Source organism: Python bivittatus, unplaced genomic scaffold (genome assembly GCF_059951505.1).
Source record: "Python bivittatus isolate LINGU-HERP-01145 unplaced genomic scaffold, Pbiv_v1 ctg000850_np1212, whole genome shotgun sequence".
NCBI lineage: Eukaryota > Metazoa > Chordata > Lepidosauria > Squamata > Pythonidae > Python > Python bivittatus.
Genome location: NW_028277112.1, coordinates 32,056,098 through 32,071,893, shown reverse-complemented (window position 1 = coordinate 32,071,893; position 15,796 = coordinate 32,056,098). Strand labels below are relative to the sequence as shown.

At 36.8% G+C, this 15,796-nt stretch overlaps 1 protein-coding gene across 1 annotated transcript in view; it reads right to left on the bottom strand.

Moving 5' to 3' along the window:
• The window catches only part of CNTNAP4 (contactin associated protein family member 4), a 221,585-nt gene that overhangs the window by 59,966 nt on the left and 145,823 nt on the right, over positions 1-15,796 (bottom strand). The window contains exons 7-10 of the mRNA XM_088129777.1: positions 13,869-14,012; positions 10,996-11,257; positions 4,709-4,858; positions 2,263-2,434 (exon numbers count right to left, since the gene is read on the bottom strand). Of these exons, the coding sequence (XP_087985903.1) occupies positions 2,263-2,434; positions 4,709-4,858; positions 10,996-11,257; positions 13,869-14,012 (728 nt within the window). The remainder of the gene's footprint in view (positions 1-2,262; positions 2,435-4,708; positions 4,859-10,995; positions 11,258-13,868; positions 14,013-15,796) is intronic.

Below are 15,796 nucleotides of genomic sequence, written 5' to 3'. Positions count from 1 at the left end.
ATCAGTCATTCTGTGGTATGTGCAGAGACAGCCAGGAGCAACTTACAAAGCAGCTGTGCAAAGACACAGTTTTTGCAGCCTTTATATCCTTATTATATTCAAGGCAAAGGATATTTGAAGTCCTAAAACACTCAGGAAATTGTTTACAAAATCTTCTGATGTAGGAGAAAGAAGGTTAATGGAAAGTAAGACATATCCCTAAACAAGCTGTAGTTACAGCTTATATAGAGAAAAAAGATCAAAGAATTTTTCTATTTTTATAAGTAGGATCATTCTAATAATTTCTTCAGAGGGTATATACTCATAGTTACCATAGATCACAAAGAAAAAGTAGACACTGAGAGGTTTGTGGATGTAGTCAAAAGCACAATGGAAAACATTTTTTAAAAAAGTCTCTGGGTCTGGATGACATATAAGAAAAAAAAAAAAGTCAAGAATTTCATGAACTGTTTCCAAAGTTTTTTTTTTTTTTTTAATGTAGTGAAATCCCGTTGCAAAACACTTTTCTATAATTTTGAGAAATGTACGGAGTTCAGATCCGTACAACTGAATATTATAGGCCAAACTTTTGTCTGAAATATGAACTAATAACTATATTAGCTAACAGAATTAGCCTGATTGTTCTTGCAATACTGAGTTCTGGATTGGCAAGCTTTTATGAGAGGGTAGGTGACCTAATGCTCTCATACAGCTCTGACCACTTGGATACCCTGCATTATCAGTGACTGGACAGCTGTCATGGTCGAGGGCTCCCTAAGGTAGTCATGAACTGGGTTTAGCTTTCTGGAAACTTGAACAATATGTTTAGGAACTGAATCTTATTGTAATTCTGATGGGTTGCTGTTACAAACAGTCAATAGCTATTGAATACGTTGAGGCAGATCCTGAACTTACAGTATATGCTTTACCTTGTTCAACTTCGGTGCCCCCTTTTCTCTGTATTTCCTCTGTAGTGGAAGCCTTTCCTACTGTTTCTCCTGATCAGTGATTAATGGTCACAGAGCAGTGTCTGCTCTGAGTCTCTCTTGCTCAGTGTTGTCCAAACTTGGCCACTTTAAGATGAGTGGACTTCAACTCCCAGAATTCCCCAGCCAGCCATGCTGGCTGGGAATTCTGGGACTTGAAGTCCACTCATCTTAAAGTGGCCAAGTTTGGACAACACTGCTCTTGCTTCTTACAGAATCATGACTATGCTGGGCACCCTTTGAAATTTATTCTGAAATTTATTCTTACGCTTTTGCACGACAGCCTTTCTGTGATCCTTAAAAACAGCTTTTGGACAAGCCTGAACAGATGTTGTGGTTACTTGAAGAGTTACAATATTAAACAGACAGAACTTTTTTTTCAGGCTCATATTAGAGGGTTGCATTGCCTCATAAATGTTAGAATGTTATCGACCCATTGTAGCTATGATGAGAAACAGCATTTTCTACCACTACATTATTTCATCAGATCTTCACCCTAACCCTCACAACATAACATAGGAATGACATAAATTGCTGGGTATAAAATTCTAGACTATAGAAAAGTGTAACATACAGATGAGAAATTCTTTTGAAGGAAAAAAGATCTTTTAAATCCTGAAACTGTTAAATTTAATACTGGCCAGTCTTTTGTTATTGCTGTGAATTATGAATGTATAGAAACATTCTGTTTATGCCTTAGGAAAGGAAGGCAACAGATCTGCTTATTGGGTTTGGCAACTGGGTAGAACAATGTAGAATTTTAATATTCATCGTAATCTTTTCATCTGTCTGTTCCTATGCCTTCCCTGGATAAATTATGAAATGTGGTCTCATAAAACAGGAAAGATAATCTAAAGTGTATAGGTAATCTGTACACACCAAACAGAGCAAATTATAGCAAATGCATTTATTATCTATGACCCAGGTACATTTCACAACACATGTTAATGCCCATGTTGTCCTTAATATAGTGTTGAGCATAATTTGCTAAGGGCTGCCAAGCCAAAGAAAACAGTCATAAACATAGATCAAGAAACTTTGCACTGTGGGACAATTTGAGATTCTAGGACAAAAGTAGTTCCTGGGGAAACAAGAAATTTTTCTTCCTTTCTTCAAATAACTAAAACTTCCCACTTTTTAAAGTTCACCATAAGGAAAAAGCAGTTGTCATCTTGTCTTTATATATCCCCAACTTATATAAGGACCAGAAAGAAAAGCAAATTGAAAATATCTAAACGTTTTAATCTCAGCAGCAATCAAAAATCAATACTTTTCACTGAAATATAATATCTCTTACCTGTCTATAATGCCACACAAATCTATCTGAAGGTCGCTGAAATGTCCCACTGAATTTTTTTGAACTGAAATTAAATCTACAGGTTTGCCATCAATGGAAATTTGTTTCAAACATCCAAGGAAGCTACTATAGGGGTTCTTACATTCTGAATTGTTGACATTAATAGGGCATCCTGAAAAGTAAAACGTGAAAGTGATTAATTGGGAAAAATAATTAAACTTACAGTGTAATGTTGTAAATACCTGCTTAGAAGCAAGTCCCAATGACAAACTTGCCATGTACTGGTAAGTATAATTCAAGATTCGATCTTATTTCATATGTAATTCTGAAATTCCAGAACAAAATAAATAGTATTCTTTTAATGACTTGAGGAAATACAGTTCTCTTATATGCTTTGTGCAAAGTATTAAGAAGCATCTGATTAACTTTTCCCATTGATGGAATTACCATGGAAACAGTATAATACCACTGTGTGTGTGTTGTTGTTTTTCTTTAATAAAATGCAAGCTATACTGAACATACTGATTTTTAACATAATTAACATTATTATAAAAAAAGGCTATGCTTCTTATTTTTAAGATTAGCACTGTCAATGTATCAACAAAAGTAAAAATGGAAATAAATAGAAAGTGATGTAGTGTCCATAAGATGCTAGCAGGAAGGAAAATACATCAATTAGATCATAAAGAGGATATGCAAATTTGTAAGTTTTCATATTCTCTGAAATTCCCCTTCCAGTGGCAAAAGTCCTTTGAATAGTCATCAGTTTGAAATATGAATGCCAATAGGCTATGAAACATGACAAATGATGCCTTTTCCGTTAGTGATTTCTTTTTCTGATATGACAGTGGTGCCTTATGATTAATGCACCCTAACCCTTCATTGATATTAATCCAGAAGTATTACTTCTAAGTCTTATTAGTCAAAGGACTTCTTGTCTCATAATATTCAATAACTTAAACACAGTTCATAATGAAGCCTGTTTATAACTGAAGTAAGGAAATTCCCATTCAAAGTGAAACTACAAGAAATAATAGTAACAGTTGTATTAAACCTTCTTTGCTTTATACAAATGCTCCATTATAACCCTGGGAGATGAACATTCAGACTTTTTGTTGGAAGGAATTTTATATGAAAATGAGGAATAAATCCTATCTTTATTTTGTTTTCCATCCAGCAATTCATGTTCTTTTAAATTATATAGATGGCATTCATATGGCCTATGTATGTATATTTTCTGCACAAATGTGGTTTTGCCTTTAGTTAAAAATTATTTATAGGACTGAAACCATCAGTTTGACACAGTACTACAGCTTGGCTGCTGTACCACACACAATCACTCTCACCAGATATTCCAAAAATACATAGTGAGCAAATTTAGGTTTCAGCTATGCCTGTAGAAATTATCAACAAAATAAATGTTGCAACAGAACATATGTTTAAATTAGTCTGAGGACTGTGTCAAATTAGGACAAAGGCCACATGCAGAGTTATGCAGCAAGCTTAAGTTCTACCCTGAAGGGAGAGACAGAGAAAAATAAATAAAATAAAATAAAATAAAATAAAATAAAATAAAATAAAATAAAATAAAATATAAAACACAATAAAATGCATCAGTGGCAAGAGAAGTTACATGTTCTCAATAAACATTTTTCTGCTGAAAACATCATGGACAATTCACAGCATGTAACATAATATTGACAACAAATGAACCTTGAGAGCAGATTTTAACACACAAACACACACACACACAGCGCGAAATGTGCTTCTTTTACATTTCTGAGATAAACGTTTTCATCCCTCTTCAGGGGAAGACATGTGTGACAAGGCATGGAAAAAGAATATGTATCTTTTATCAAAGAAGATGTGGGGGCTTCATTTTAGATATTCTCAAAAAGTTGTGGAGTAAGCAGAGGAAACTTCCTTGTTCAACTCTCCTGCACTTTTCCATTCTGTTTTACAATGTTGAAACTCCTCTTAGAGTTTTCATTGAGATTCCCATTATTGTACATGCATTTTTGTGTTGTGCCAATATTGTAATTTTCAGGCAAAAAGGGAGTAGTACAGCCATTTTATGTGCAGTCAGCTGATGGCTTAGATGATTTTACAATAATACTGTAGCCAGGATGACATTCAAGGAAAGACAGTGAGCAGGCTTTAATATTAGTTATTACAGCTCTACATTAAGAAATGGCTTAATTTGTATAACGTTAAATCAGAGGAATCCTCTTCAAGAAGCCTGAAAAATCAATATCTCCACCAAAATCAACTATGAAGATTGAGTAATTTCCTTGGTCCTATGCTAAACCCAGAAGCAGTGGAGATGAAGTTCAACTGAAATCTACAATAAATGTCACTAATAATACTCACATATGAAACCGCATTTCATTTATGGTTTTTCAAACTCAAATCCTGTGTTTTGACTGGAAAATAAAACATATCTCACCTCCAAAGTAATAGGTGTCTCCTGAAAATATGTGCATAGGTACTAACATATGCGATGTAGACATTGCTTCATTATCTACCATTAAGGTTACACGATTCTTTTTGGTTGACAAAGATACAGAATGCCACTGCCCATTATGTAAGCCAGCACCTATAAGGAAAAAATGTCAAGAAATAACGAAATTAAGAACATGTATTGATATCTGATTAACTTTATAATCTTTAGTACAACTGAGAAAATGACAATTTAATTCCAGCTTTTGTGAATCACCACGTATTGCTTTCTTTCTCTCTTTACTGCCTTCCTTCCCTTGTAATACCAAGGAACAGGAAATAGTATATAAATGCAAGATTCCCAATTTTCACAAGCAGATATTTCTAATAGTTTGGTGTAATTTGTGATGTCTTTCATCATGAGCTCCAGTGAAAGGCATATTCAAGTTTGCGCGAGTGTTAAAATGCACAAAGCTTTGATGAGGTGATTTGATGGTGACTCAGTTGAATCTCCCCTCAAAGCAGGGCCACAAAGCGATGCCACTGTCTGGATAATACGAACCTTAATTATAACCTGTTTATATCCTAATTTTTTTATTTCAAAACTTCCATCTTTCTAAACAGTTGACGAACAACTGGCAAAAGAAGTTGCTTTGGGAACATTATATAAAGACCCTTCTGCAATAGGAAGTCGTGGTTTATTGTCAGTTAATCATTCATAAATTAATATGTGCCATTGTTCTCTGTTTTATGTGGACACAAAAATCTTTATATATCTCTGGTAATGAAGTCTCAGAGCTGTGCTCAAAGTAATATGCTCCAATTTAATTATCACATATTGTTTGTGTGAAAGCCAGGTCATAAGTCTGCCTGTAGGGGAAGAAACCTGTCCAACCATTCATAATTTAATTACTCAATCTCTAGTTGCAGACTTGATTTGCTCCAATGGCTACAATAAACACTTCAAACTTACTAGTGAGAAAAAAAAGTTCGCAGTGTGCTGTTGTTAGATAACTTTCTGCTGAGGAAGCAAGAACCTTATTTTAAAAATCATGATATTTTACAGCTGCATAAGCAAATGAAAACTTTCATTTATAACTACTCAGGAATGTTGTCTTAGTCGCATTGTACAGTGAGATAAACTCTGTTTTAACATAGTTTTTGACATTTCCTTGTGAGAAATGTCAGGCTGTAGACAAATATTTTACAGAGTTTGATTTGTGCCTGCTGTTTAGTAGTCTGTCAGAAAAGCACATCAGGAAGTCAGTTAGACATTACAGTGCATTGCAGAAACCACTTAAAACAGGCAGTGAACTACGATTGTGTCATTAACATGCAAGTAATTGGGCTTTGATTTAAACTGCTTTGGAGGAAGTCAGATATAGCGCATCAGTGACACTCTTGCCATGGAATTAACATTTTCTGATGGTGAGCCTAGGAAAGCCATAAATTGACACATTTTCTGCATTATTTATCTGAGTTGGTGAGTGTTACCATACATTGCAGCTGGCTGTACTGCTACTAAAACCAGTGTCATAGCTTCATTTCCAGGATGGATGCCTTGTATAAATCACCACGATACTGAATTGCTGCTGGCAATCATTCAATTATCTCAGCTGTTATATTTCAGTTACCTTATCACTCACTCAAAGGGAAAGTTGCAAGTAAATGCTGCAAGGTGGAAACCTGTTAAAATGGTGTTTTATCCATGCTTCTATGCTGCAGATATGTGGTAAAGAACACAACATGCCATATTAGAATAAAGCTTAGGGCATGTGCTTTAGGGTTTAAATATCTGGCTTTAAAGATACAGACTGGGAATAATAGACCTACCAGAAATGACCTACATAAGTCCAAACAACTACTAGAAGAGTTTGAGGGTTTTTTTTTTTTTAATGTATCTATTGCAATCAGTTCCCCTTCATGGATCACTGCCTTGTCGTGGCGAAGGGGCTTGCGTAACTCAGTGAAGCCATGAGCTATACCGTGCAGGGCCACCCAAGACGGACAGGTCATGACAGAGAGTTCTGACAAAATGTGGTCCACTGGAGAAGGAAATGGCAACCCACTCCAGTATCCTTGCCAAGAAAACCCCATGGACAATGTTAAAAGGCTAAAAGATATGACGCCCGAAGATGAGCCCCTCAGGTCGGAAGGTGTCCAATATGCTACTGGGGAAGAGTGGAGGGCAATTCCAAGTAGCTCCAGAAAGAGTGAAGCGGCTGAGCCAAAGCCGAAAGGACGTTCAGCTGTGGATGTATCTGGAAGTGAAAAGAAGGTTCGATGCTGTAAAGAACAATATTGTATAGGTACCTGGAATGTAAGATCTATGAACCAAGGCAAGCTGGATGTGGTCAAACATGAGATGACAAGATTGAACATCGACATCTTGGGAATCAGCGAACTGAAATGGACAGGAATGGGTGAATTTAATTCGGGTGACCGTTATATCTACTACTGTGGGCAAGAAACCCTTAGAAGAAATGGAGTTGCACTCATAGTCAATAAGAGAATGGGAAAGGCAGTAATGGGGTACAGCCTCAAAAACGACAGAATGATCTCAGTGCATATCCATGGCAAACCATTCAATATCACAGTCATCCAAGTCTATGCCCCAACCACTGATGCTGAAGAAGCTGAAGTTGACTGCTTCTATGAAGACCTACAACACCTTCTAGAACTAGCACCAAAAAAAGATGTCCTTTTCATCATAGGGGATTGGAATGCTAAAGTAGGAAGTCAAGGAGTAATCAGAATAACAGGCAAGTTTGGCCTTGGAGTACAAAATGAAGCAGGGCAAAGGCTAATAGAGTTCTGTCAAGAGAACAAGCTAGTCATAGCAAACACTCTTTTCCAACAACACAAGAGACGACTCTACACATGGACATCACCAGATGGTCAATACCGAAACCAGATTGATTATATACTTTGCAGCCAAAGATGGAGAAGCTCTATAAAGACAGCAAAAACAAGACCAGGAGCTGACTGTGGCTCAGATCATGAGCTTCTTACTGCAAAATTTAGGCTTAAATTGAAGAATGTAGGGAAAACCACTAGACCACTCAGGTATGACTTAGATCATATTCCTTGTGAGTACACAGTGAAGGTGATGAATAGATTTAGAGGATTAGATTTGGTAGACAGAGTGCCTGAAGAACTATGGATGGAGGTCCGTAACATTGTACAGGAGGCAGCAACTAAAACCATCCCAAAGAAAAAGAAAAGCAAGAAAGCAAAATGGCTGTCTGATGAGGCTTTACAAATAGCTGTGGAAAGAAGGAATGCGAAAAGCAAAGGTGAAAGGGAAAGATATAAGCAACTGAATGCAGACTTCCAGAGAATAGCAAGGAGAGATAAGAAGGCCTTCTTAAATGAACAATGCAAAGAAATCGAGGAAAACAATAGAATGGGGAAGACTAGAGATCTCTACACGAAAATTGGAGATATGAAAGGAACGTTTAGTGCAAAGATGGGCATGATAAAGGACAAAAAAGGCAGGGACCTAACAGAAGCAGAAGAGATTAAGAAGAGGTGGCAAGAATACACAGAAGAACTATACAAGAAAGATCTTAATGTCCCTGATGTCCACGCTGGTGTGATCACTGACCCTGAGCCAGACATCCTAGAGAGTGAAGTCAAGTGGGCCTTAGGAAGCATTGCTAACAACAAAGCTAGTGGAGATGACAGTATTCCAGCTGAGTTATTGAAAATACTAAAAGACGATGGTGTTAAAGTGCTGCACTCAATATGCCAGCAAGTTTGGAAAACCCAACAGTGGCCACGGGATTGGAAAAGGTCAGTTTATGTTCCAATTCCAAAGAAGGGCAATGCCAAAGAATGCTCAAACTATCGCACAATTGCACTCATTTCACATGCTAGCAAGGTTCTGCTCAAAATCCTACAAGCTAGGCTTCAGCAATACATGAACCAAGAACTACCGGATGTACAAGCTGGGTTTTGAAGAGGCAGAGGAACTAGAGATCAAATCGCCAACATTCGCTGGATCATGGAGAAAGCATGAGAGTTCCAGAAAAACATCTACTTCTGCTTCATTGACTATGCAAAAGCCTTTGATTGTGTGGATCACAACAAACTGTGGCAAATTCTTAAAGAGATGGGAGTACCAGGCCACCTTACCTGTCTCCTGAGAAATCTGTATGCGGGCCAAGAAGCAACAGTTAGAACCGGTCACAGAACAACCGATTGGTTCAAAATAGGGAAAGGTGTACGACAAGGCTGTATACTGTCATCTTGCTTATTTAACCTATATGCAGAGTACATCATGAGAAATGCCAGGCTGGAAGAATCACAAGCCGGAATTAAGATTGCAGGGAGAATCATCAACAACCTCAGATATGCGGACGATACCACCCTAATGGCAGAAAGTGAAGAAGAACTAAAGAGCCTCTTGATGAGGGTGAAAGAGGAGAGTGCAAAAGCTGGCTTGAAACTCAACATTAAAAAAACTAAGATCATGGCATCTGGAACCATCAATTTCTGGCAAATAGAAGGGGTAGAAATGGAAGCAATAACAGACTTCATTTATTTGGGCTCCAAGATCACCGCAGACGGAGACTGCAGCCATGAAATTAAAAGACGCTTGCTCCTTGGGAGGAAAGCTATGGCAAGCCTAGATAGTATATTAAAAAGCAGAGACATCACCTTGCCGACAAAGATCCACATAGTCAAAGCTATGGTTTTTCCAGTAGTAATGTATGGCTGTGAGAGCTGGACCATAAAGAAGGCTGAGCGCTGAAGAATTGATGCCTTTGAACTGTGGTGCTGGAGAAGACTCTTGAGAGTCCCCTGGACTGCTAGGAGGTCAAACCAGTCAATCTTAAAGGAAATCAACCCTGATTGCTCATTGGAAGGATCGATAATGAAGCTCAAGCTCAGATACTTTGGTCACCTAATGTGAAGAGAGATCTCTTTGGAGAAGACCCTGATGCTTGGAAAGATTGAAGGCAAAAGGCGAAGAGGACGGCAGAGGATGAGATGGTTAGACAGCATCACTGAAGCAATGAGCATGAAACTGAGCAAACTGAGGGAGGTAGTGAAGGACAGGAAGGCCTGGCACAATATGGTTCATGGGGTCACAAAGAGTCGGACATGACTTAACGACTAAACAACAAATTGCAATCAGTTGGTCATCCAGATTTTTAAAGGCCAGATCCAGTAGCTCTCAGGTCATTAGCCTTGCTACATTTCATACATAAGACTGGGTTTTTATATAAGACATAAGGCATTTTTATTTTTCCCAGAATTTCTGGTTGTCCACTATTGGGAACAAAATGTTAGATTCCAATGCCACCTCAATTATCACAGGCAGTGGGAGAACATCACTGCACTTACGTCCTACTTGTAAGTTTCACATAAATAATTGGCCATTGGGGAAGCAGAATGCTGGACAAGATGAGCTTTTAATCTCATCTAGTCAAGTTTGGCTGTTCATGTGTTTTAGTCTTATGACCTGACAAGTGTTCTGTGGATATTCATTAAGCAAGTTCAAAGAATATTTCACTCCAGTACAAGGGGTAGGAAAATCTGTCCTTTTGGATTGGAATTGCCTGATGACAATCCAAATGACAGTTAACACTTATGTTACCCGTACCATTTTATCTGGAAAGCACAGCCTTACCCTGCCCGAAATGTATTCTTATGATAACTATAAGAGTTACTTAGGGTTATGGCCAAATTATTGGACTCAACAATTTGTCTTCCTGCAATCAGTCTCTATTATCATATAGATTCCGCACTCCCTGTATTTAGGTATAAAGGTTTAGTCAAATGGATTTATGATAAAGGAAGGGAAAGTGGTATCTACACAGTCTTTACTTTATAGAGGCTGTTATCTGGTCCAGAATTCTATGTTCTAGAGAACCAGACAGCATTTTATAAGAAATATTCTGTATCAGACAGTAAACTCTCCACGTACTTAGTATACCACATATTCCTTTATTCAAATTATTTCAGCTGAACTACATATGAAGCTGAGCTCTGTATGAGGCTCTGTAACAAACATTTCCCATATTAAACCACTTTGGTGTTCTTCAGACTTCCCAACTCCAGATGTTTATGGCTGAAGTCCCAGGATTCTCAACTACTGCTATGCCACAGGGAATTCTAGCATTTGAAGCCCACACATCTAGAAGGCATCTACATTGGGGAAAGCTGGTATAAATAAAGCATATCTTTCTCACTCAAAAGATAAACAAACAAAATTTTGTCATCAGAATTCTGATGCTAGCCCAAGCATTTATTTTACAAATTGTTTTCTTCTGCTTTTTGCTTCACCTGTAGTGATATCACTCTGGGCCTTTCCAGGTTTGTAGAAGCTCAGCTTAACTTTCCCATCACTTAGATACATAAGGAGGCCACCTGAAGTCTGATATAGTTTATTTGATAGCAAAAGCCCCTCATTGTTCCAGGTGCGGAAATGAAAAGTGACTGAAACGTCCTCTAGTCCTGCTGTTCCAGGCAATGCTAAATAGCTATTGGGGTTCAAAAAGGTGACAGGAATAATTGGAGGCTCTGAACAGGAGAAAGATATATTGCCCTGGAAACAAATGAAACAAGAAAAACATTAGGCCAATGCAGAAATGGATAGGATTAGCCAGATTAATTTGTCCATAACTATGCATATTTACAGTAGGTGAGAAATTACAGATAGCAGTTGTTTAGCGTCCAGCTGCTTCAAGAAAAGATAGTGATGAAAAATAGCATTTAACAAGATAATGTCATCTATTATGAGAACTATCCGTCTGTACTGATAGAAGTACAGAACTAGAAACATCTAGCCATAGTTGCCAGCAGCCATAGTTGCTAGTCAATATATAATTACTTTAAACAATTTGGAGACCCCATGTAAGTACATTAATTAAGGTTGATAGCCTACTCTTTATAAAAATTGAGAACTGAACTTTTGTACTATATAGATATAGATATCATTTTTGTTAATTTTCCCAATATACACTTCTAAATTTATACTTTCCCCCAAGCAATTTTATCGCCCTTTCCATCTATATATGAATATCACTCACTTTAATCTAATATGTACATTTTTGTATATACCTTAAGCTGCAGATTGCATCCGAGTACCAGGAAAAGTGCTGATTTGGGCATATAACTGTTCTAGTTTGCAGAAAGGTTCAGGAAAGTTTAATTGTGTAAAGTCATATTAAAATGAGAACCGAATATACTATGTTTATCCCCCATTCCTAGATATTCAGAAAAGTTTCACATCATTCTTTATTTTTCATTCCAAACTTTAAATATACGTAACTAGATTTTCCCATGGCGTTTGTTTTCATCCCTTGTCTTTCTTATCCCCCTGTCATTTGTTATTCTTTTAATAGTCTATTTCTTATCCATATGCACATAAGCACAGATATTTTTACATCCGTTATGTAAAATATATAATTTTCTAAGATGTAAACATGTATTCTTCAAAACGATTTTTTTAATGTAATCTTATGAGCCTCTATTTATATGAGTGACATTATAACAGTTGCAACAGTGTAATATAAAGTGGCAATAATTTTATTTTAAAGGCACCAATTTCACCAAATACTATTGTTATTATATTACATATTACCTGATTTTTCTAACAGGTATAGGAGGTGATGAAGCCTGGCTTCTGGTAACTATATGGCCAGCTTTCCCAAATGTTTCCAGTAATAATCTAGAGCTCTTCCAGTGATCTCTTTGATCCCATATATCACCTTATCTGTAATTTCCCTTTTTTACATCCCTCAGCCTTGTCAAGCAGAGTTATAGCAGCTTTTCCTAATCTAGTACATGAGTGAATCCCAACCAAATAGGTGCAAAGACAAATGCTTAACTTTCAAGGGGTGGATTTTTTAAACTTACATTTTGGGGAGCCTCAAGATTTCAGGAGGTATGAGAATAACATGATTTTACTGAAATGTGCATGTAAGGGGAAAAGAGGAAGACTTGAATTATATATATTATTTGTGTCCTATCTAGAACAATTAAGCATAATTTTTCTTTGTTTTTTTCTGCCCATTCGCTCCTGGGGGGGGGGGGGAGGCAAGTAACTGAATTGCAATTTTAAAATAGTTTGCTCCAAACTGCTTTCTATAAGGTCTGGGCTTCGTGACCATAAGTGAAGCTTGGTGGCTATAAATTGACTGTGAATTGTCCACTGCTGTTCTATCTACAGTAGATCTTTACAAGAAGCTGTTTCTTCACATTGAAAGTTTTATGCATTGTGAGGGAAAAGTGCATGATATGAATGTATTGCCATCTTATATTACACATAAAACCTACATACTATGGGTCAAGCTAGTGCCGAGCTAGATAAGATACTGTTCACACAGCCCTGGATTAACCATTAAGCAAACTAAGCATGTGCTTAGGGCACCAAGGGAACAACAACAAGAGCTGCAGCTTTTACAAATATTTAAACTGATATTGTCAATTTAAGCCAGTTACAATGCACTTAAGTTAGCAGAACCAAAATGTTAAGGTATAGATGCTAAGGTAACTTCCCTTTAAAAGTTGGTGGTTGAAAAATGTATTGTTTTCTTTCCCATGCAAGCTTCTATAACCCCAGAAAGAGTTCAAAAGTATAAAGGGGACTTCTGAACAATATGAGATGAATAGAGGCTGCTGGTAGCAGGAGGCATTAGGCTTGGATCATAGAGTATTAATTTAAGCTCACTAAAGAGAAGATTCATGCCCTCTCATTCCCCCACAGCCACCTTTACTCTCTTATACGATTTCAACCAGAAAAACTTTTCATGGACACAGTTACATGGAGAGGAGGGGAGAAGACACTGTTTCCAATAGCATCCTTAAATTAACTTTTTAGAATTTAATCTCTTCAATATATAGTAATCTCACATTGCAGTTTGAACATTACTATGAAATGAGGCTATAAGGGAAAGAGCATATGTGTATACACACATGTACACAGACACACACACGTACCCTACATAGCACACACATAAATATTTCTTACCATTATGTTGATCTGAGGTTTATATCACTTGGCCAAATCAATAATATTCACCCCACTGTAATAAATATTTTTCAAAATATATTTTTTAAATGTAATCTTATGAGCCTCCATTTATATGGGCGATACAATACACACACACACAGAGAGACACACCTTACATAGCACACATATAAATATTTCTTACCATTATGTTGATCTGAGGTTTATATCTCTTGGCCAAATCAATAATGTTCACCCCATTGTAATAAATATTTTCAAAACATCCATGAAAGTTTTTCCATAGTAATATCCCTGATTTTCCAGGTATTGGAATCCCTCCAAAGCTGAGCTTAGAAAGAGAATAAAAATCAATAACAGTATTAAATACTTTTCTGACAATCTGCTTGCAACAATGGTTACAAAAATGCTAACAATAGAATAGCAACAGCAGTTCCCATTCTGGCCAATTTAGAAACAATTCATTTTTTAAAACCTCTTTTCAATTGGTAAATGCATTAACATAAATTGTAGGTTAAAATGCAGACCTTAAGAACTGTTCCGTAGGTAATAAAGCAAAGAAAAATACTCAAAACAAACATGTTCTCATTCTTGAATAGTGGAAAATTTCTTTAGTAGTCATTTCAAGGGAGAAAAAATGTGTCATTTCTAACTGAACAATGCCATTCTGTGAATATCTATTTGGAATTTACATTCATTACAAATTAGGTGTATATTTAGATATGTATATACTTTATGATAGATAAATAAATAAATGAATACACACACACCTATACACATACATACACACATACATACAGAGAGCATACAAGTGTATATACATGTACAACTATATATTGATAGCATAATAGAAAAAAAAAAAGACAAAAATTAGGTTAAGACCCTGTTTTCATCTGACCATTGCAACTGCTTACCTGAAATTGTACTGTAATTTGCAGTCCAATGAAACTATCTGCATATATGTTTCACAAATATATTTATTGTTATTTCTTATTTTTACTAAAGATATGCATGGCAACCTATTCTTCATGTTACATTAGATGCACTGAACCAGTGATGAAGAACCTGTGGCCTTCCAGATGTTGCCAAACTGTTACCCCCAGCACTCTTCCCCATTGGCCATGATAGATACGGCTGTTGGGAGCTATATTTCAGCAATATTTGAAATTTTACAGGTTTCTTACTGCGGCGCTGTACTGTGCACACAGATGTTACAGTCATGAAAGTTCCTGTGCATTCAGTAGTTTTATTCTACAAAGAAAGCTCCTCAGCCTTTTGAATAATTCACAGGTGAATGAACTCTACTTGTTCATCCCGACCTCATGCTCACATACATTTGTTCTATTTCCCATATGATTCTATAAGCCACTGCGCAGAGATGAAAGATGATAAGAGAAAGGATGAATGTCTCAGTGTGGCAATGAAGTGATCAATTATCTTCTTCCACTAGGGTATAACTTCACCTTAGCCTAGAGAAGGGTTGGGCAACTTTTTCTGTAGAAAGCAGAATTTCCTGAGGGATAATATTGGTGGCTACATAGTGGGCTGGGTTAAAGCAAATAGCGATTGGTACTTTCTTTTTCTCTTTCTGATATCTTTCTTCCTCTCTTTTAGGCTACGGCTGCAGGGAACAACCAATATTTTTCTTACTAGAAGTTTGAACTGACTTCTTGCAATAAGGGTTTTGAAATTAGGATGAGGACTTCAATAACTTATCCTAAGGATCACTTGGAGGGTTAGGGTACCTTCACTGGTCCCTGCAACTTCAATGCATCTTGAAATAACTTGATTTTTTTTTTTAAACAGATACCAACTTGTCCTTGTCTGTTCCTTCCCTAGCTTATCTCACCTTTCCCATGCTTGCTTTAATGATCAACACTGCACATTTACTAGCAAATAGTGAAGGGATATGAGAACTGGCTAATGAAGTTGTGTTGCCACCAATTCCATAAAGGAAAGTAAACACTTTCAGTCTTACTCTGCAGGGCACAAATTAACATCCCAACCTGAACATCAGTACCAAGCTGAATTTCCTGCTACTGTTGTACTTGTCCATTGACCATGATTTGAATCCTGCATAGCAATAATTTCCTAACAGTGTTTCAAAATCATATT